Source organism: Myiozetetes cayanensis, unplaced genomic scaffold (genome assembly GCF_022539395.1).
Source record: "Myiozetetes cayanensis isolate MyiCay16 unplaced genomic scaffold, myiCay2020 scf13, whole genome shotgun sequence".
In the NCBI taxonomy this organism is placed as follows: domain Eukaryota; kingdom Metazoa; phylum Chordata; class Aves; order Passeriformes; family Tyrannidae; genus Myiozetetes; species Myiozetetes cayanensis.
Window position 1 is genome coordinate 13,781,778 of NW_026086937.1, and position 20,080 is coordinate 13,801,857.

General features: G+C 39.7%; 1 protein-coding gene across 13 annotated transcripts in view; it reads left to right on the forward strand.

The window, feature by feature from the left end:
- The window catches only part of LRCH3 (leucine rich repeats and calponin homology domain containing 3), a 63,065-nt gene that overhangs the window by 15,806 nt on the left and 27,179 nt on the right, over positions 1-20,080 (forward strand). For all 13 annotated transcript variants that reach the window (XR_007627876.1, XM_050307849.1, XM_050307851.1 and 10 more), the window contains exons 2-8: positions 9,028-9,172; positions 10,295-10,421; positions 11,152-11,257; positions 11,444-11,580; positions 13,808-13,917; positions 18,094-18,187; positions 19,030-19,150. Coding sequence is in view for 12 of the 13 variants with exons in the window: in XM_050307849.1 (XP_050163806.1) it covers positions 9,028-9,172; positions 10,295-10,421; positions 11,152-11,257; positions 11,444-11,580; positions 13,808-13,917; positions 18,094-18,187; positions 19,030-19,150 (840 nt within the window). In the remaining variant the exon portion in view is untranslated. The remainder of the gene's footprint in view (positions 1-9,027; positions 9,173-10,294; positions 10,422-11,151; positions 11,258-11,443; positions 11,581-13,807; positions 13,918-18,093; positions 18,188-19,029; positions 19,151-20,080) is intronic.

Consider the following 20,080-nt stretch of genomic DNA (forward strand, 5'->3'; position numbering starts at 1 on the left):
CATAAGGCCCAGCTGGCAGGTCATATGACTTCCTTCTGCCTCCTTTTTAAAGCTTCTGAATTCCTCTCCCTGCTCACCTGCAAAGTGGTTTCATCTCGTTCCCGAAGTGTTTGCTTCACTCCACCGTGTGCCACCCTTAAAATAGCAGGCTGTGCACACAAGGACATACCATGTACACAGGTACGTGTCCATAATGAGCAGAACTTGGGAATAAATCCCTGATCATAACCCTGTATTTGCTACTCTGAAAAGATGTATTTATTAGAAGTGCATGTGAGTTAAGGAACCAAAAAAGGTGCAGTTTCATGGCTGTTATTAACTTTTGTCCAAATCCCAGCTACTGCCAAAAGTCATGGTCTCCCTCTTCCCCACACATCTTCATCCTCTCCCTTGTATTGATGTTAGAGATTACACCGCAGCAGCATGGATTGGATCACTCCTCAGAAGGGCTGAAAACTACTTGTGGCCTTGTTTTTTTTCAGGATTTGTTCTCAGTAATGAAACACAACTGGCTGTGTGGGCACAGTTGGGAGTGCTGGCACAAGGGAGAGGATGGTAACACGTGGCCAGTAAGGAATTGCTCCATGGTTTAGAGGGGCTGTGAAGCCAGGGTCTGCATTGAATAATGAATAAATAATACTTGACATAACAGTTTGATCCATTTAAGCTACAGATTTCTCTGCTCTAGAGCCAACTAGAAGAAAAGCAACTGGCATTGATGGAATATGAAGAGTTCTCAGTTCCTTGCACGAACTGGAGCTTGTCACTCCTTCCTGCTCTCCAGTAACCACACAAGAACAACTGTATGGTGGTGGTCTGTAGTTTCCACTGTTGGTTTTTGGTTTTTTAATAAACAAGCAATATTCTTCCATGCAAAAGGAAAATGAAATTATTTCACAGAGGAAGTGGCATTGTATTCCACGTTGTTACTCTCATTAGAATGTTTATCCTCTTCTTGCAGTCCTTGGGCAGTCTGCCCCACTGAGACACTGTGTTTTCCTTGGGATTGTGCTTTCTTGTCAGTGGCCATACAGCAGCTGACATAAGTGCAGGACTATAAAATATGTGTTTGTGTTTAGTCAGTGTTTTTTATGGTGGCACCTGTGCAGTTTTCCTTCATGTGTAAAAGAGAAAGCTATACTGCAGCGAATATGTATTAAAATCATGTGGAGAGAAAAAAGGGAGGGAGAATGGGAGTTGGTGCTTAGAATCTTTTGTTTTTCTCTTTGATCCCAAGTATGGCTGAGTTTTCATATTTAGTTTAATTAAAGTTCTTACAAATCTTTGTACATAGATTTTTCTAGCCTTAACAGCAAATGGTGAGTGTTGCCGAGACTGGTCAGGTAAGAGAGTTGTACTTGATTCATTTGTTTTGGTTTTATGTTATGTGTTTTAATGGAGAAGAGTTGAAGAGGCAACTTAATGCTAAAGAAACCTAGTGTAGTTCAAGGAATTTGGAAGCCAGATTCTGCAAAACTTCATTGTGTGACTGTCCTTAAAATGCTCCTGAGTTAGAAAACAAAAAAAGGTAGCCAGGTTTCATTTGGTAATGTAGGTGTTGAAGGAAAAGGCAAGTGCTTTGTCCGTAGTTCTCACTTCACTAAAATTGCTTAAAGTAAGGGATTTGTGGGAGTTCTTCAGAGAAGTGAGAGGTTTTCTTGTTTTTTAAAACCTTTGGCAAGAAGCTTTGTTATTTGTATTGAATGTTCCAAAATAAAAGTGTAGCCAGAGGAAATAGCATCTGTGAAACTTTGATCCACACATCTGAAACTTGACAATGATTTGGCAATGATTTGAAATAGGTTTTATAAAGGATAGTTGAGCAGCCTTGGTTAAAAGCTACAAACCTTGTATTTAGCACAAAAGGCAGGAAATTTAGAGAGCCCATTTCAGTGTGACCTGTAATCTTTCCATTTGTTTTGCATGTCGTGCAGTACAGCCTCAGGTTGATGAAGGTTTTGGTGGTCAGCGCCTCTCGTTCCAGACGTAGCACCACCAGGTCGACACTTGGAAGAAGCCACTTACCTTTGCCTCCCTTTCTGTAACTGCAGAAATCCCAGCTTGTGCATGTGGCAAAAAGCAGCAGGTTGGAGATTCTCAGTTACAAAATGTTAGTTTGTGGAAGTGGTTAAAATGCAGTTTAATGCTGCTGAGTGGGACTGTGATCATGCATATCAAGAATGGATCTGCTGAGAATTGAAATGTGATAAGTGTATCAAGGATGGATCACGTGTCTGAGACTTGTTTTCTTTCATGAAGTGTTGGAAATTGAAACTGGAAATTCTGTGTTTCATTGCAGAGCTTCAGAAAGAATGTCAGTTGAAAACAGTCTTCGTTATGCTGTTACTCAGGTATTGCAGCTTGGGCAGTGGTGCTGTCCTCGGCAGTGTGTGTTCCCTAGGGAAAACAAGGAACAGATGCATTCTGGTTCAGTAAATGCCACCTTTCACTGTAACTTAATAGGTTTACACAAAGTGTATCTTAGATACATGGGAAAATAGTTGGGAAAAGTTCAGGTTTGACAGGACTGGCAGGTAGAAGGTGAGTCAGGAGATGACATTTCTGAGGTTTATTTTAAATTAGTATATGTCAGAAGTGGTAGTCCTGTATCACAGCAGGCAGGAAGAGGTAAAGTCACCCCTCCTGTGTCAGGAAATCCTCCAGGTGTGAAATGAAGCTTGAAGGATGCCAACATTTTCAGTGCTTAGAAAGGAAAACACTCCCAGTAACTGAGTACAGGCACCAACAGCATCAGAAGTGTATCACAGAGGTATTCTCTTACAATGACTTCTGGTTTTCTTGTGCAAGGGAAGTCAGTACCATAATACCAATAGTTCATCTGCTTAGGGCTATGCTTTCATTTTATTAATTTTATTTTAGAAGCTTTATGGGAATGTTTCCTAAAAGTCAGCAGGATCACAAGCATTGCTGCTCTTAGATTTTCAAGTTCTGAAATGTTTGAGAGGTGACAAAAATCAGTTCATAAACCCAGGATGAATGTGAATGAATTTGTTTACCTAATACAATGACAAGCAAAAGGTGGAGTTGAGGTTTACGTAACAATGTGCTTCAAATGCATTTGGAAATGTAGTTGTTGTAATAGAGTAGATTCTAAATGTCAGAACTGAGCAATCAAATGGCATCATGTTCCTGAAAAAATGGGTTTAGTGACCTTATCGGAGAGGTCCTGTACCTAAGCAGGTAACTTCCAGGGAGCAGGAGCTGTAAATGAGCTGTTCCCTGTTGCATTCCATATCATCAAGATTACATCAACTATTTCAAGGATATTCTTCAGTGTAATGATGTTTTTGTTGTTATCAGTGTGAAACTGTGGAGTTTGCTTCTGGTCTTTAAGTTGTGTATGTGAAGAAAATAGTCTGTTTACACAGTTCCAGATTCTGGTATTTCTTCTTGAACAGCTGGACTTTGTCCCCTTGCAGCACTTCATGCTGCCTTTTGCCTTCTGTCACCATGCTGGCTGTCAGCCTCCTGGTCATTGATTGGCTTATTTAATTATTTATACTAAAATATGTTTTCGTCTGTCACTGCAGGCTCGTATGTCCTAGATTTGTCTGTCACTAAAGAAAAACTGAATGTGCTTTCAAGCTACACCTCACACTTCATAGTTTTTGAGAAAACAGAACGTTTTCTTGCCCTGCAAACGAAGCCATCCTAGCTGAGAGCAGCCTGAAAGCCACCAGTGTCACCATCAGGATTCTCAGCTGCCAGTGCTGCTGCATCACTGCGTGTTCGCGGCTGATGTCGCGCAGCTGCAGCCGGGCTGTTCTAGAAGCCGTGGCACGTCGTGGGTGGGAGCCCACAGCGCAGAGCTGCTGACAGTGTCACAGTCTCTCTTACATCAGCGTGTTGCCAGCGGGTGTTATGGTGGTTGCTGACATTTGGGTTTGAATAGGCAGCCAGAAGTCCAGGCTTTGCTGGTTTAAATTTAAAAAAAAAAAAAAGAAAATTCAAAGTGTGTGGGGAACACACGCAGATCTCTGGTAACAAAGGGCAGATTTTTATCAACCAAATTTTGTAGCACGGCCCAGGTCTAGAACTGGCCTTCACTGTAGTTAATTGGAATGAGAACAGAAACCTATTCCCGTGCAACAGGATTAGCAGACTGATCACATTAGCATCTCGTGATGAATTGGAATTCACCACCACCCAGCTGGTTTGAGTGCCAGCAGCAGTTGAGCTGCAGCTCCCTCTCTTCATGGTGTACGTTATGGGTTAAAGTACCCCATGCCTTGAACAGTGCATCTTTATGCATCACTGATTTTCCTTTGGAGGCAAAATTTGTGTTACAGCTGAGGTAAAAAATGTGTGAACACAACCCTGTTAATGTCTAATGTTAGAGAAACATTCTTCTTTGAACAGGAAGAGTTTACATTTAATGCCAAATGATGCAGTTTTAAGCGTGGTATATTCTCTAGTCTCATTTGACATTGGATTTACTTGCTTTCTGAACAGAATCCCAGTTAAAATGGAAAAGGTCAGTGATCTAACTCTGCTCTGAGATTTCATTTTGTATCTGTACTGTTGGCTTTTTTATCTTTCTCAAAGACCTTAGTTCCAAAGAATGCTTCTCCATTGCCAAAATTCCACATGATCTTGCCTTCAAGGAAACACATCCATTTTTAGCAAACTAGGAGAGCCTTTCTTTAAAGTAGGATTCTGTTAACAGTGATTTTGACCCATGAAATGTGAACACAAGTCACATTATAACAGCTGTATTTCACTCATATGCTTATTCATAGTGAAATCCAGCATTTGTGCTTTGGGGGGGAAGTAGTCATTTGTTTTTTGCAGTTTAAGAGAAGCAGAAAGGATGTGCATATACATGGTGAAAGAAATAATCTGCATCACAGTGATTATTTCTTGTTAAAAAATACAAAAAATAATACCTCACTACAACATTCATTATTTTCTCTGAGAAATAGAAATATTTGTGGAAATTTTAGTTTACACAATGATTTGTACTGTAACTAACACCTTTTTATTTTCTGGTTGTTGAAGTCATTTTATGTATAAAGTAGCAGAAGAATATCACTAAAACAAGTCTCCATTGACAGGATATTTTAAATAAAATACCTTAGTTTGTTCCTTTACCTCACTTACACTTTCTCTTTTGAAAAAGCACCACCAGCTAGTGCTGTACTGCAGGGCAACATATATGTGAATGTATAATGTATCACTGGAATGCTTTTGCTTCTGGTTTTGTTAGAGTTGTGCCTTTCATTCAGGTGTTTTTAGGAAGAAGGTGGGAAAGAGGATGTTGAATTTTTTCATGCAGAGGCTGTTGTACTCTGCCTCATTTCTGGTTCCATCTAAGGTCCACTTTCTGGCATCGAAGATGATTCCAGAGAAACTGGACTAAAATAAAAAAATGTCACTGAATCTTAGGGATGCTGCACTGTGGACTTTGGAAATTTAAATATTTGTTGGAGGTTTGCAAGGGGGCAAGGAGGGGATTGCAAATAACCAAAAGCAGTTCTTAATTTACAGATTCGGAACTGACATTATTTTATCGTATCTTGCTTCTGTGTAATTCTCCAGGTACTCTTGTTTTAGCTTAGTTTTTTGTTTTTTTATTCCCTAGTGCTTGCCTGTGCTTGGACACATGGAATCATGGATACTGTGTAAGACAGCATTCTCATGGTCATCATGAGTAAAAATGCTGCAAAGTTATTAACCAAACCTGTAACTGGTTAGACCCATTTTGAATTATGTAAGAGACTATACTGCAGCATCAAAATTCAGCTCTGATTTAATCTGTTTTCCACTGAATGTCTCCTGCTAAATAGAAATGCCAAGTTCTAGAAATCAGTGCAGATTGAGAGAAGTCTGGAAAAAGTTAGTCATTGCTGCTAACCAGCCTTGGTATCTCTTTTCTATCACACTATGAGTTCATTTGTTGTTTAAAAAAGTATATTTTAATTTCTTCATACCTAATGTTATTTTTGCAGGAAATTATTTCTTTAGAAATACTAAATCTTAGCTCAGAAGTGTGAAGTTCTTGATTAGTTCAAGCCTTATGGTCTGCACAGTATGTAAAAAATAGTTTTTAAATGTTCTTTGGTAATATAAAGCGAAACAGAAAGCAATTGAGAATTCTCATGTCTGAGGATAAACCTTTCCAAAGCAGTTGATAGAAACTTTTTATTTGCCACTCTTCTGCCAGAAAACAGGACTCACTACTTGGGAAACCTATTTCTCTGTTAAAATGGGTTGTATTCAAACTGCCTTTGCCAGCACAGCTGTGTGAAAGAGGGGTAAAGCTGTGAGCTGAAGGATGTTAATATATTGTGAGAGAAGAGGTGGAATTCATTTCCATCTTACAACACATAAACCAGTGTTGTAATAATTTTTTTAATAGGTGCTTAAACATCTAGTCAAAGTGGAAGCCAAGTATTTTTTCTAAATTACTCTTCCTTGTTGTTGTCTCTGAAATAATTTGCATCCTTCTCCCTTTCTTGGACAGTAACATACAATTGTACTGTGGAACCTCATGGCAAGTTGTGTAGATCAGAGATAATTCCAGTGACTGCAAACACTTACTAGAAACTTCTCAGAATACATAGCTTACATTGAGGACAAGTATGTTTGCTTGAAGAATCCCTCTTCTGGTACATTTTACAACAGTGTTGGCACACGGAGAGATCCCATTAGGAATGTCGCAATTTCGGACACCCCACTGTTGCACAGTTTTAGCACTATTACTGTGCTTTGAATCTCCTGCAGTGATACAACTTGGAGGAGGGGAAGGCTGCAGTTTGCTATCATTGTCACTAAATCATTAATGAGAATCCAACTGGAAGTAAAGCAGAAGAAATCCTAAGACAGACAAGTGCACTGTGGGAGATGACTTATGCAAAATAAGTGTCCATTGCATAAATTCACAGAATATGCTGAGTTTGAGGGACCTACAAGGATCATGGAGTCCAACCCTGGGCCCTGCCCAGGACCATCCCCAAGAGTCACACCATGTGCCTGAGAGTGTCATCCAAACACTTCTTGAACTCTGCCAGGCTTGGTGCTGTGACCATTGCTCTGGGGAGCCTGTCCCAGTACAACTCCCTTGGAATTGTATGCTGTGTCCCTCTAGGACAAACACAGCTACTCTATTGACTCCCTTACTATCTGCAGATTCTTCAGGAAGTTCTGATCAATCCAGCTCATTTGCTGCTTCCACTTAGGCTGGAGTTCAGTGAGTGCTTTAAATCACCAAAAGTAATCCCTGGCACCAGAACAGGGATTCTGCTCCCTGCACTGACATTTCTCCCCGCTACTGGCATAGGGTTTATGGGGCTGTGTGGTGAGGTGATCAGAAAAACTGCTGTATTAAATTCTGGTAAGGTTCTCCCACACACTGGCAGTACAAAGGGCCTGGGACAAGCAGTAGAGATAGGAAAACACTGGTTTGGCAGTAGCAGGAAGCAAGATCCATCACAGTGATCTTTCTTTGCAGTGATGCATTTATCTGATGTTTTGTCTGGATTAGCATATGGTAACATCAGGATGTTTATAGAGCCTGCCTTTAGCAATCTATATAAGTGCAGGTTTTTCTTCACTCTTAAAAGAAAAGAAAAACAAGGGTAAAAGGTCTTTTTCACAAAAAAAAAAAAAGGGGGGGGAGACAAAAATCTCAAACTGTTTTCTATCATAAAACAATAAAACAATTCTAGATATGCAATGCAGACTTACTGCTGACAACTTGTATTATTTTGTGATTTTAACTCCCACTATTAGAGCTGTCGGAAACGTTCATTTAAAAGTTGTTTTTTCAAAATCAAGTTCAGACGAGTTCAAGCTGAGATCAAGTTTGTACCTGATACCAGCTGGAAAGAAGTACTTGGTGTGGTTTGGGGGTTTGGGAGAGGGGGTTGCTGGTTTGGCTTGTTTTTTTTTTTTAATTTCTATTCTTTATTTTTTATTTTTTTTTTTAATTGCCATTGCTGAACAGACAAGGAGCTTCTTACCTTTTTGTAATGATGGATTAGTGCACCCTGCAACACACACCCATCACAGCCCCTGCTGTAGTGAGCTTCAGTCATTCCTGGAGGTTGGGTAACGAAGTTCCTTCCCACTTGTGTACTGAAGCTCATGGGTTTCATCTACAAAGTTTTTCATAATGGTTCTTCCTACTTAGATTTTTAATTACTGGTTATTTATCATTAGTAGAACAAATCTGTTCTAAGCATCAAGATAGACCTGGAGTCGGTTCAAGCTGCACTTGGAGTATTCTCCTTGGGCAACCTAGAGCAGCATAGAATGGAACAGTTTCTCCAAGGAGGGCTTTTTTCCTTTGGAAAAACTTCCCTTTACAAAACAAACATAAAAGTAATGTCAAGAGACACAAGACATATCTGCATTGGCAGTATTTAAAAAGTAATCTGTATTGTATGGTTTCTTCATGGAATAAAGATACAGAAATTAGTGTGTCAGTTTATTGTATGTATTTTGGGGTGGTAGCTTTTGTCCTTTATGCTGATGAGAAGTTCAAAACAAATAAAGAAAATAGCAAGTAAATGTGGATTTTTTTTTTTTTTTTAGTAATTCATAACATTGATTCAGGCTAGATGAGTTTTTGCAATGAATGTCTGCCCTCCCTTAAAATACTGAGGTGAAGCATCAGCTTAGCAAACAGTTCTCTGTGGGAACTCCCTGGTGACAGAAGGTGCTCAGGATGTGAGCACCGCTCCTGTCAGAACTTGGAGCTGGGTGTGTGTGTGTCTGTGAGAACTGCCCTTTGGCATTTTTAATCAACAACTTTCCTTGACCTTTAAAGAAGAAAGAACCCTTTGCCAGCTGCATTATTTATCACAGCTTTTGAAGGACAGTAATGCTGATGGATGTTTTATACCTGTAGACTGATGATTGGAACCGTCTAAGGGAATGTTTTGATTCTTCATATGCAAACGTGTTGTAGGAGATTTGGTTAAACTTCTGTCTCTTGCCAAACAAGGAACCTGATGAAGTTTTAAGGTAGCTTTACTGAATCTCTCTTTTTTTCCCTCCCTTCAGATCTGTCCCGGAACAGACTGTCGGAGCTTCCAGCAGAAGCGTGTCACTTCGTCTCCCTCGAGAGTCTTAATTTGTACCAGAACTGCATTCGATACATCCCAGAGGCTGTTTTGAACTTACAGTCTTTAACATTTCTAAATATCAGGTAACAATTGTCTTACAAATTTTGCTTTAGCACGAGTAGTCTGGGTTTGTAAATTTTGGTGCATCCATAGGTAATGCCAGCTTGGTGTCTAATCATCACATTGTTGTGTTGTGTGTCATTGAATCAAAGCAACCTGGACCATTCTTACCCACTTAGGTGGATCAGGGAACATGAGGATTAAGCAGCAGGTTTTAGAAGTGGAGTATGAAGAAATCTAATTCCAGTCTAAAGGAATAAATAAATCCAGTAGTTTTCATGTGAAGTACAGGCGTGCAGTCTGAAAAGAGATGATAGAGCTTTAGCATGGTCTTTGCAATTCAGCTCTCAGCAGATGAGTAGGGCTTATGCAATTTCCCTTTACCTTCACTGTACTGGTGGCTTTGAAAGATCTTTCTCAAGCATTAACACTTCACTGCCAGCATTAAAAGCTAATTGCTGCAAGTTGGCCCATCATGAAATTCGACTGTGTACGGCTTCTTCCATTTGTAGAAGGTCTTTTAAGAGATGTGGAAAGTTTCTCGTCAGAAATTGGTAGAGATATTAATTAAAAAAAAAAAAGGTCTCAGGCTATTCCCTTCTGGTGTTATAAACACTAAATTGGCAAAACTATTTTTTTTTTTAATTGATACAAAAATTGTACAAATAGGATATGGATCATGTATGGGTTTCCTAATGCTATATCTCTAGTGGGTGCAGTCCCACTGTCCTTACTTAATTAGAAATATACTTTAAATATTCAGTATCTAATGACTTCCTGTCTGGCATTTTGTGTGTGCTGACCTGCAGTGCTCCTTATGAGAAAGGCTTTTGCACTCTGCTCAAACTCCTTTGTGACAGAGCGTGGCCAGTTATCAGAAGCACCTGAAAAGGCACCAAAATGTCATATTGCCCCTCACTGGGTTCAAAAGCATCTGATCTGGCTTGGTACTTGATATTCAGAGTTTGTTCACACATAACTAGATAAAGCAAGTAGTGAAGAACAGCCCCACAGAACTACTTTTGCAGTGATTATGTAAAACCTGATTTGATCACCTAAATGGAGTGTGCTTTTTGTACGTGTCTTTCATTGCATTAAGATTTCTCATTAGTGTTCTGGTTATTTTGTTTTCTCTCTGTCAAAAGTCGAAACCAGCTTTCAACGTTGCCAGTACACCTCTGTAGTCTACCACTAAAAGTTTTGATAGCCAGTAATAATAAATTGGTTTCAATACCTGAAGAAATTGGACAGCTCAGACAGCTGACAGAGCTTGTGAGTATACACTTGATTTTTAGCTATTACTATTCAGTCTTTACTTTTTAATTTATGTGTTTATTAAATTCAGAGATGCTTCAGAAGAAATAACAAATTTTTAAACTGATCAAAATCCTACAGTTATTAGGATGCTGTCTGGGCAAGTGCAAGATCAACATCCTGTTTCTCACCCTGCTGAGAACTTTGTGATTGTAAACCAATCGCTTGTATGCAATGACAAGTTATTTAAATCTGCTCTTAGCCTAAAGAAAATTTCTGTCTGCCACAGCACTCCAACTATGTTTTGATTTTGTATAGAGGTGTTAGAAAAGAGTTTGAAATACTCTGAGGTTTGGTTTTTTTTAAATTATGTAAGGGAAAGATGCACTGGAGAGAAATTATCTATGTCTATGTCAATTCAAGTGTCTTCCCTATTTTAGAAAGGAGGGACAGACTGAATTAGAGCTCTTGGTACATTTGTTTCTGCAAAAAGCTTTTATGTAGCAAGTTGTGCTCTCTGAAACACTGTGGAATAACTCCAATGAGATAACTTGAAATAAATTCCCGAATCCGAATGCTTAATCTTTTAAAGCTTTTCTTTTGCTGTGTATTTAAAGTGAGAACAATGCTTCACATCAGCAACAAGAATTGATGAATATAAGGATCTGAGGTGTTCAATCCCTAAACAAAGAGCTGCATATTTTAGTTAACAGGCAGTGGTACTTCATTCTTTGCTTTTGCTTTGCAGGATGTGAGTTGTAATGAAATACAGACAATACCTCCACAGATTGGCCATTTGGAATCCTTGAGGGACCTAAATGTCAGACGAAATAATTTGGTGCGTTTACCTGAAGGTGAGATAAAGGCTGTCAGTTATAACAGCAGAAACTTCAAGCACTTCTTTTTTTTCAATCCCCTTTTCTTCCCCTGAGAGCTTGAAGCAGCATACTTAATTGTTTTGTGAAACACCTATTTTATACTCTTGCTTTTTCTTATACTCTTTTAATCTGCTGAATTGGATGTTTGTTTTCTATCTCCAGAGCTTGCTGAGTTGCCATTGATTCGATTAGATTTCTCCTGCAATAAAATAACAACAATACCAGTTTGTTATAGGAACCTCAGACATCTTCAGACCATCATGTTAGAGAACAACCCTCTCCAGTCCCCCCCTGCACAGGTAAACTGCAGCTAAGAAATCAGATTACTGGTTCAGCTAAAAAGGGGAAGAAAAAAGTTAAAAGCTGAAGGATTATATTACAAACTTTATTTAAGAGCAAGAGAACTTTTAATAAATTCTGTTGTATAAAAGTGCTAAATATACAGCACAGCTTGAAAAATCCCCTTTTCTTCTCTTACTTTACTGTATTAGTAGTCTCACCTGTGGGATATTACAAAGAACTCCACTGTTATCTGAACATTCCTGCTTTCAGCATAGGAGAGAGGAAGATCTGTCAGACAAGACAGATTTTGTGCCACTCATGTCAAAATTTTGATTGAGGCCTCAGTGCTGCTGTGTGCTGGTTCACTTTGCAGCAGAGGGCTCAAATTGGCCTTTGAGCTAGAAACTGCAGTATGGTTAGTGTTGCCTAAATGGCTGTGGGGAAAAAAAGACTCCAAGCCAAATTAGGTAGGAGATAAGGATACAAAGGCTTTAATGAGCCCCCAGGCTTTCTGGAATACCCCAGCGCTTGCTCCCAAAATACAGATGTCCACAGTTTTTATAATGATTTTGTCGTGGGTCGAGGCGGGACACAACACAAAACCCTTGTGGATCTAGAGGCTGGAACACTTTATTGCATGATGTCTGCTACTTTTATACACTTTTTAGGCTACACATGTCAACTCTCCACTGGTTCCCACATACATAAATATTCTTCCATTGGCCACTAACGGTGTTATATAACTCTGCTTACTGCGCATGTCACGAAACACATTTTGCTGTGTTCAGCACATTTTACCGGAAAACCATACTGTTACAAGTTCCAGGTCCGGGCGTAATTCTCCCCTGAACAAAGGTTCCTACTAACTTTAACTCTTCCCGAATCCCCCAGGCCAGCTGGGGGAGAACCACCACATGATTTTTGCCCAATCCCCGTCCTGCCACCATCCAGGTTCTGCCCCCGCCACGCCTCTTGGAAATTGGGTCTGGGGGCGTTTTGGGACCCCCTCTTCTTCATCTTCCTCAGAGCACGTAATGTCCTTGGAGGCCTTCCAGAATTCTAGGCCTGAAGGTTGTTGGGTCTACGGCTGTATCTTGTTCCGTAGGGTTAGGGTGTTCCTCTACAATTCTACCTTGAAAAAGAGACTAAACAGGCTGTGGAATTTAGGGAATTGATATGGGAATGGGTAACAGGGGTTTGAGCTGGTGTGTTAAGGGTAAAGGGATAATATGCTGCTACTCTAAAATCTACATTTACTACATAACTACTTCTAAGATCTACAAAAATTAAAAAAATCAAAACATCAAAACTCCAAGGTATCATTAGTGACTAATTTGATCTTTAGTGTGGATGTACAGACCCCTGAGTATTAAAGGCTCTACTCTGAGCTGCGGAGTCCCTGGTGGTCTAGTGGTTAAGGGCGCGGCACTATCACCACCGAGACCCGGGTTCGATTCCCGGTCAGGGACACTCCCGGGCAGGTGGAGCTCGTTAGCCCTTAAAAGGCAACCCATCTACGTCCTAAGGACCTCGCTGCCACCATCCAAGCTCCGGCCCTGGCAGATGAACCTTAGGATTAAAGGGTGGGCTCAGTTCCGCGCACACTGTGTCTCACCTAAAAAATCCAATGCGCAGGCTGGAAGGTGTAAAGACCTTCCCCGGATCTTCGCTCACGAAAACTGGCCATTATTATATTATTATTATTATTATTATTATTATTATTATTATTATTATTATTATTATTATTACTCTGAGCTGCTGCTTCTGAGTCAAGAGTGGCCCTTACTGAGTCCTGCAGTTTCAGTAGGGTTTTGCCTCCCTTTTGGAAGCAGAGACAGCTGTTACTGGCTTCATCCACTATAAATTTGAGCTGGCTTTGGCAGTCTGCCACTGCCATTCAAATCTGGGCATGGGTGGGATGCATCTGTTCTGATGCCAAGGGTATAAATTCTAGTACTTGTAAATGCTTATGTCTTGTTTGCATGATGAAATTTCAGCATCCAGCTGACATTTGCCTGCAGACCAGATGTACTTGGAGGACAGCTTCCATTTGTCTCTCGTGGGCATCCCATGATGCTCCACTATAGCTGTTTCTCTAAAACGCAGTGAGATTAGAATAAAAGATACATTGGTTGATGCAAACATGCTCATTTATCACTCTCAACTGCATGCTAAATGTCTGTAGTGTACTTTGAAAACGTAATGTCAAATTATACTGATTTAATTTTTTAAATTTTTTTAAAGATATGTATAAAAGGAAAAATTCATATATTTAAATACCTGAACATAGAAGCATGCAAGATAGCTCCAGATTTGCCTGATTACGATAGGAGACCCATGGGATTTGGATCATGGTAAGTTTTGCACAAGCCAAGTTTTGATGACATTCAGGAAAATTTTGTGAGTTGTCTGAGTTAATTACAAAAATAGATCCGAGGATTGTTCTTTGGTAAGTGCCTTGATGGAGGTGGCTTTGAAAAATACTTTTTATGTTGTATCATGGTGTATTCTAACAAGGTAACCAGTGTATAAGAAGTGGGGAGCAGTTCAGAAGACCTGGGCAGTATCATGTGAAAAGCAGTGTTAGAGTTGATACACAATAAAAAGGGAGTGTTGATATCTTCATAGGACACAGGGTGTGCTCTCATGTTGTTAACATGTATGTTCAGTTTGTAATACCTTAATGTGTTCCACAGACTTCCTGGAGAATATATCCCTGCAGTAATTCTTAACCTTTTGTACAGAATTTTGTGACTGCTGTGCTCAAACCACAGGTGTAAATGCTGATCTCCACCCCATCAGTAAACTGTTGTTTCTGGCAAGCTTTCACTTGGCACTGCTGCTTGGCATTGTAACACAAATATTGGAACAGCCAGCCATATCAGCTGCTGAATGAAGGTGTCCAGCAAAAAGCAGGAGTTAAGATTTATTTCTGTTACACGAAACGGAAGAAAGGGAGTCAGTGAAGTATGAAACTGAATATATATATATAAAAATTACCTCACTCATCTTGGAAGATGGTAATAAGGTGTGGAGGAGTAAGTTGCTAAAGGATGTGCTGCTACCGTAGCAGCAATAAAACACAAATGAGGGGGCTTCACAATAAATCACTGTGAGTCAGATTTATGAGGAATAACTTGCATGAGGGACTTGACAGAGCAATTCCTCATCAGCACTGAATGGCTTAAATTATTTTTTAGATGAGTGTTACTCAGTTTCCAGTACAAGCTGTGGCAGATGGTTGCTGCATAATATTGAGGATACTGACCTGCTACTGGAAATAAAAGGCTCTAAATGATAAAATATCATGATCTGTTTAGCTCTAACATAGTCTGTTTTTAAGAGTTTTTCCAACAAAACCAGTGGGCTGTGTGCTTACTGATTGTTTTGTACCTGTATATTAATATGGAAGTTCTCATAAATTGCTTTTGTGAAATGAGAAGAATTAATGTAATTTAATTATAGCTTGGAATTACGAATCTGAAAACAAGAGCAGAGCTGGTTGAGGATGCTTTCTCTAGAATTGCTACCAGATTCAGCAGTATGAAATGAGCTTCAACTGGCTTTCATTTAGCTATGTTTCCATACCCAAGAGGAGATAAGAGTTGGGGATAGAACTTTTTATTGTTACTGTGCTGTTTAGGGCATTTAGTGTTGCAGGTGATTCCTCCTGTCTTCATGTACCTGTGGAAGAACTGTCCATGGATCAGAGTACATATGAGAAGAAAGTGGTAGATCCAGTGAAAGAGAGGATCCTAAATTATAATACCCTCTGAAACTTGGTATGAAAGAAATAAAAGCCTTCAGCTCTGGTATGGTTAATATTTCCAGACAAGTCACAGGGGCTTTATGTTTGTTATCTTCAAAGGTGACCAATAGGAATAAGGTATCAGCCAGTCCACCCAGACTCTGTTGTTGGTGTATCTGATAAACTGGGTGTAATGCCATGGAGGTTAAGAATCTGAAACTGAGTGGCAGAGACTCTTTAAGGACGTTTGTGTCATGCTGTCAGTTCACTTTTGATCAAACATTTTTAATAGCAAGGTTGTTGATACTGCCAATAAAACAGGATACTGTGAAACATTATGGAAAGTGGGGGTTGGAGGTTCTAGCACAGCTAATTACTCGTTGTAGCCTTGTCAAATTACATCAAACTGTGTTACCAGAGTGGAACCTGGTATGTTGCAGTCCTTGTCCAAACATAAGCAGTGTGAAATTTATCTGCAGCAAGTTTTGTTCTGCTGCAGCCGGGCTCTCATTTGCAACTCTGAAGTTCAGAGCAGCTCAGGTTGGTGCTGGACTGAATGTGATTGGGAGGAGACAGAACTGTTCAAGCTGTGCAGCAGTTTTTGGCACTGAGGCAAATGTGGAGAGTCTGGAGTTGGAAGGTTTAAAATGCAAAGTACTCATGTGGTTGATTTTCTGGGACTTGGGCAAGTGTTCTTTTTTACAGGAGGTAAAAAATAAGTGGTTTAGTGTGGCTTTGGAGCTGTGCCTTTGAGATGTTGTCAAGTATTGTCTTTCCTTTGATTGTTGGGCTTACCAGACATTTGGCTTCTCATCCTTTGATTTCAAGACTTACATAGCTTCCCATGTAAGTTGTAGTTGACCCCAAATGCTCTGATCTGTCCAAATGCATAACTGTTGTTCCTTGTAGCTTGTTGGTCAGGGAGGACTAAAAGTCTTAAGTCTCAGCTGATTTCAGGGTGGCTGCTGTATGATTATAAACGTGTGAAGTGTGCAGTGTTGAATAGCTGGTTTTAGTTGTGAGAGCTGGGAAGAGGGGAAGCAGCTTTCGTGTTAAAAAGGAGAAGTCCTGGAAACTTCACATAATCACTGGAAACAGTGATTATGTATTTTTGAGCTTTCAGCTAACCTTAGTTTTAGGTGTACAGCTTTTCAAATGTCTCTAATTGAAAAGGAAGGCTGAAAGAAAAATTTTATCAAAATATTTCCTCATTTTTGAGATCTTCAATTTGCAGTGATCGTTCAACCTACAACAGGGTGCTCAGTAGATTCTGAAAATATCGATTCATTTAAAATAGAATTATACTGCAGATGGATTTTTTTTTCCACCCATGTTAAATACAGTATTTAAATTCCATTAACTGTTAGCATAAGTATGGTTCTGTTGTCAGTGATTCAAGGTAATAGCTCTTTAACTGCAGTGGGTGATTTCACGGTCATTCTTGCTTCTTTCCACCCAAAAGAAGTGTTTTTTCCCTTTCTTTCTAGTGGTTTATTATGCAAATGATCTTTCTGTTCAAATTCAGGGCCATAAAAGTGGAACTCCTCTGAGTTAAAACTCAGTGCAGATACAGGGGCTTGTTTTTTGCTGCACATCTGCATAGAAACACACGTATAGCCTAATGTGGCCCTCCATCCCTCCTGGAGCTTCTTTCCTCTTTCATGTCTATCTGAAAATTAAAATAGCCCTGGATAATAGTCTGTCACTCTTCTACAAAGTCTTGTGCACACATACTATGCTGCAATAATAATAATAATAATAATAATAATGATGATAATAATTTGAAAATAAATGTTTCCTGAAAGCAGGATTTCAGAGGGAGCAACAACTTGAGAGCAATATTAGTGAGAAAATGACCTGCAATTTAGTTAGGATGGGGTGAAGCAATTAGCTTCCTGAAATTCATTCTTCCTTGTGTATTATGTAGTAATTACTGCTGCAGTTCTCCCTGGGGCATCAAGTGCCAGTAGGACAGTTGAGCCATTGTGAAATGCCATCTGCAGCGGATCAGACAAGTTCCATTGTCTCTTTTACTGTAGCTATCTGTAGCAGTTGCCAGACTTGACATCTGTGATGGCTTTACTGCTGAATTACGTAGTTTTTAATCCCAGAAATTTAGAGAAGAACTGTATGGCTGTTTGGTTATATGTCTTGTAGCACTGGGCACATGTCTAATGCCTTTGTCTAGACATGTCATTGACAAAGCCTGTAGATGAAAACTGTATTTCTATATTTATTACATTATGAAATATTTGAAATACTGTCCATCCTTCTGCACAGTTTCTTAGGTAGGTGACTATGACACAGAAGTCAGTTATGTAATACATGCTGTACTTTGTGTAGAAGTTGTATAGTCTGTGATTTTAGGAATGTTGCAAGGGTTTATGCTTACTTATGGAAAAGCTTGTGGGACAGTGTTTTTCAACCAAAATATACGAATAGCGGAAAATAAAAGTTTGACTTGTTAAACAGTGAAATATGAGACCACTTTGCAGCTTTCTTTGTCATAATTTCTATTTGAGAAACATTTAAAGTATATACTTTGGATCAGCTTAGCTCTTAAGGCCAGGCAGCGGGAGGTGACGGCTGATGGACGAGGATGTTGAGTTGTAAGCCCTTGCCTCCTGCTCTATGTGGCAAGTGCATGGGAGGCTTTCAAACATGCTGAGCTTGTGAACACACTGCAACTTGCCTGGTGGCTTTATTCTGCTCTTGTTCTGTAATAGCTGAGAAGCTTTTGGTGGTGTTTATATCAGAGTAACTAAAACTGTGTGTTTGACAGCCACGAGGAACTCTATTCCAGTCGTCCGTATGGAGCACTTGATTCTGGCTTCAATAGTGTGGACAGCGGAGACAAAAGATGGTCAGGGAATGAAGTAAGTGCTGCAGCTTCTTTTTTGTTGAGTGCAGTGTTGTACAGAAAGAGAACTAAGCATACACGTCTGGAAGCATAATCCATAGGTAACGTGTATGCTGGTGTGCAGGTTGCCTTGAGCCACAGTTATTTCCTGCTTTATTGGAGAAAAACAAGCGTAATTTCATATGGGACAGACCTGAAGTTTGAACTAATAACAGAAATGTATGATGAAACAGTTCATGACAGATTAATTTGCTGGAGAATAAAAGATGAGAGAAATGGCATTCCTCATTTTAAAAAAGCTAATAACTGTATGGTATAACAATGCTGAGTCAATGAAGCAAATCTGAACATGAAAATTAAGCTTCAAAAATTAGATGGAAATGTCCTCTTTCTTCGCACCTTGTTTGAAATGTTAAAATCTGTTTGCCATTTAGAAGCAGGAAAACGGGACCTCTTAGCAAAGAGACTGTCAACTGTTCTTCCCAGGAAGAAATTTTCTTTTCCTCTCGGGATAACTAGAAAAGACAGTAGCCAAGACCTAAAGTGTCTCAGTGAGCTGTGCTCCAGACGTCTGCTTGCACTCCCAGCTTGATTGAGAGGGTTCTAGGGCTTTCTGTCCTGAGGTGTTTCCATACACTTGCAGATACTGCAAGGAAAACTGTAGCCAAGCTGGTTTTTAAAGAAAGCTTAACTACGTGTTTTCTTAAAACAATACATATAGCCGAATTTCCTTTAAATTAGTGTTTTGTAGGTGCAAAAAGGACAATTAAAATAAAAACACAAGACGAGAGGGAGTAGCTTACGAGATGTTATTTCTGAAGAAGAGGGTTTCCTGACTTCACTGTTTATTTTCCAAAGCCAACAGATGAGTTCTCAGATCTCCCTCTGCGTGTGGCAGAGATCACCAAGGAGCAGAGACTGCGCAGAGAAAGTCAGTATCAAGAAAACCGAGGGAGCGCAGTCGTAACTAATGGTGGAGGTAAATAGCGATCCTTGGCTAACAACATTTACTGTCATCATCATTAAAGTTCCAGAATGTTTGCTATAAATGGTTGTCTAAAGAGGGGGGAAAAAGGCAGAAAGATCTAGGTAGAATCTAGGAAAGCGATGTGGAAACAGTGTAAAAATGCTGCTGTTTTAAGGATGTTAAGGGCAAAATCAAATAGCAGCAGAATTAGGATTTTCTGGAGAACATTGTGTCAGCTTTTACATATATGCCATGTTAAAGTCTCCAACTTCTTTGAACAATATTTTGGAATACTGGATTTTGGTGTATGGAGTTTTGCTGTTTGAGCTGCCGGGCAAAATTCACAGCAGTAGTGAATTGTGACTGCTCTCGGAACGGAGTGAGCAATTTTGTCAGGGAATTTTGTATTTCCAGGTAGCACAAGTGTCTCATTCATCAGTCTTGCATTTTTAATCCAAACTTTCAAGCTGTCTAGCAGAGACTGGTGTTTGTGACATTGCTTTGTTGGGTTTTTTTTTAAGATTTGTAACTGAGATGGAGATTTAATGAAGCCAAAGTATATAGGAATGCTGTTTTGGATGGTTGTAGTAGCAGAGGAGGTGGCTTTGGCAGTAACAGTTGCTAGATTGTGTGGTGAGGCAAAGAGAAGTCTGTTTTAGACAAGCAGGAAAGGGGCGGGGGAGTAGAACAAGAATGTCTGCAAGAGAGTCTGGAGCAAGTTTGGGGGGGAGTTTTAAGAAAAAAAAAAGGCTCTGGTGTTCTGAAAGGGAGCTTGTGCTTTCCTCTGCATCCCCAGCACAGTATTTTTCACCAGGGTGGTTTGCTCAATGTCATGACTCTCAGAATCGCTGGGCAGAATGTAAAAGCAGTGACAAGTGAAAAAATTGCCCTAGATAATATCTCCCACACAAAGGAAAATCAATACTAGCCAAACTGTGCTGT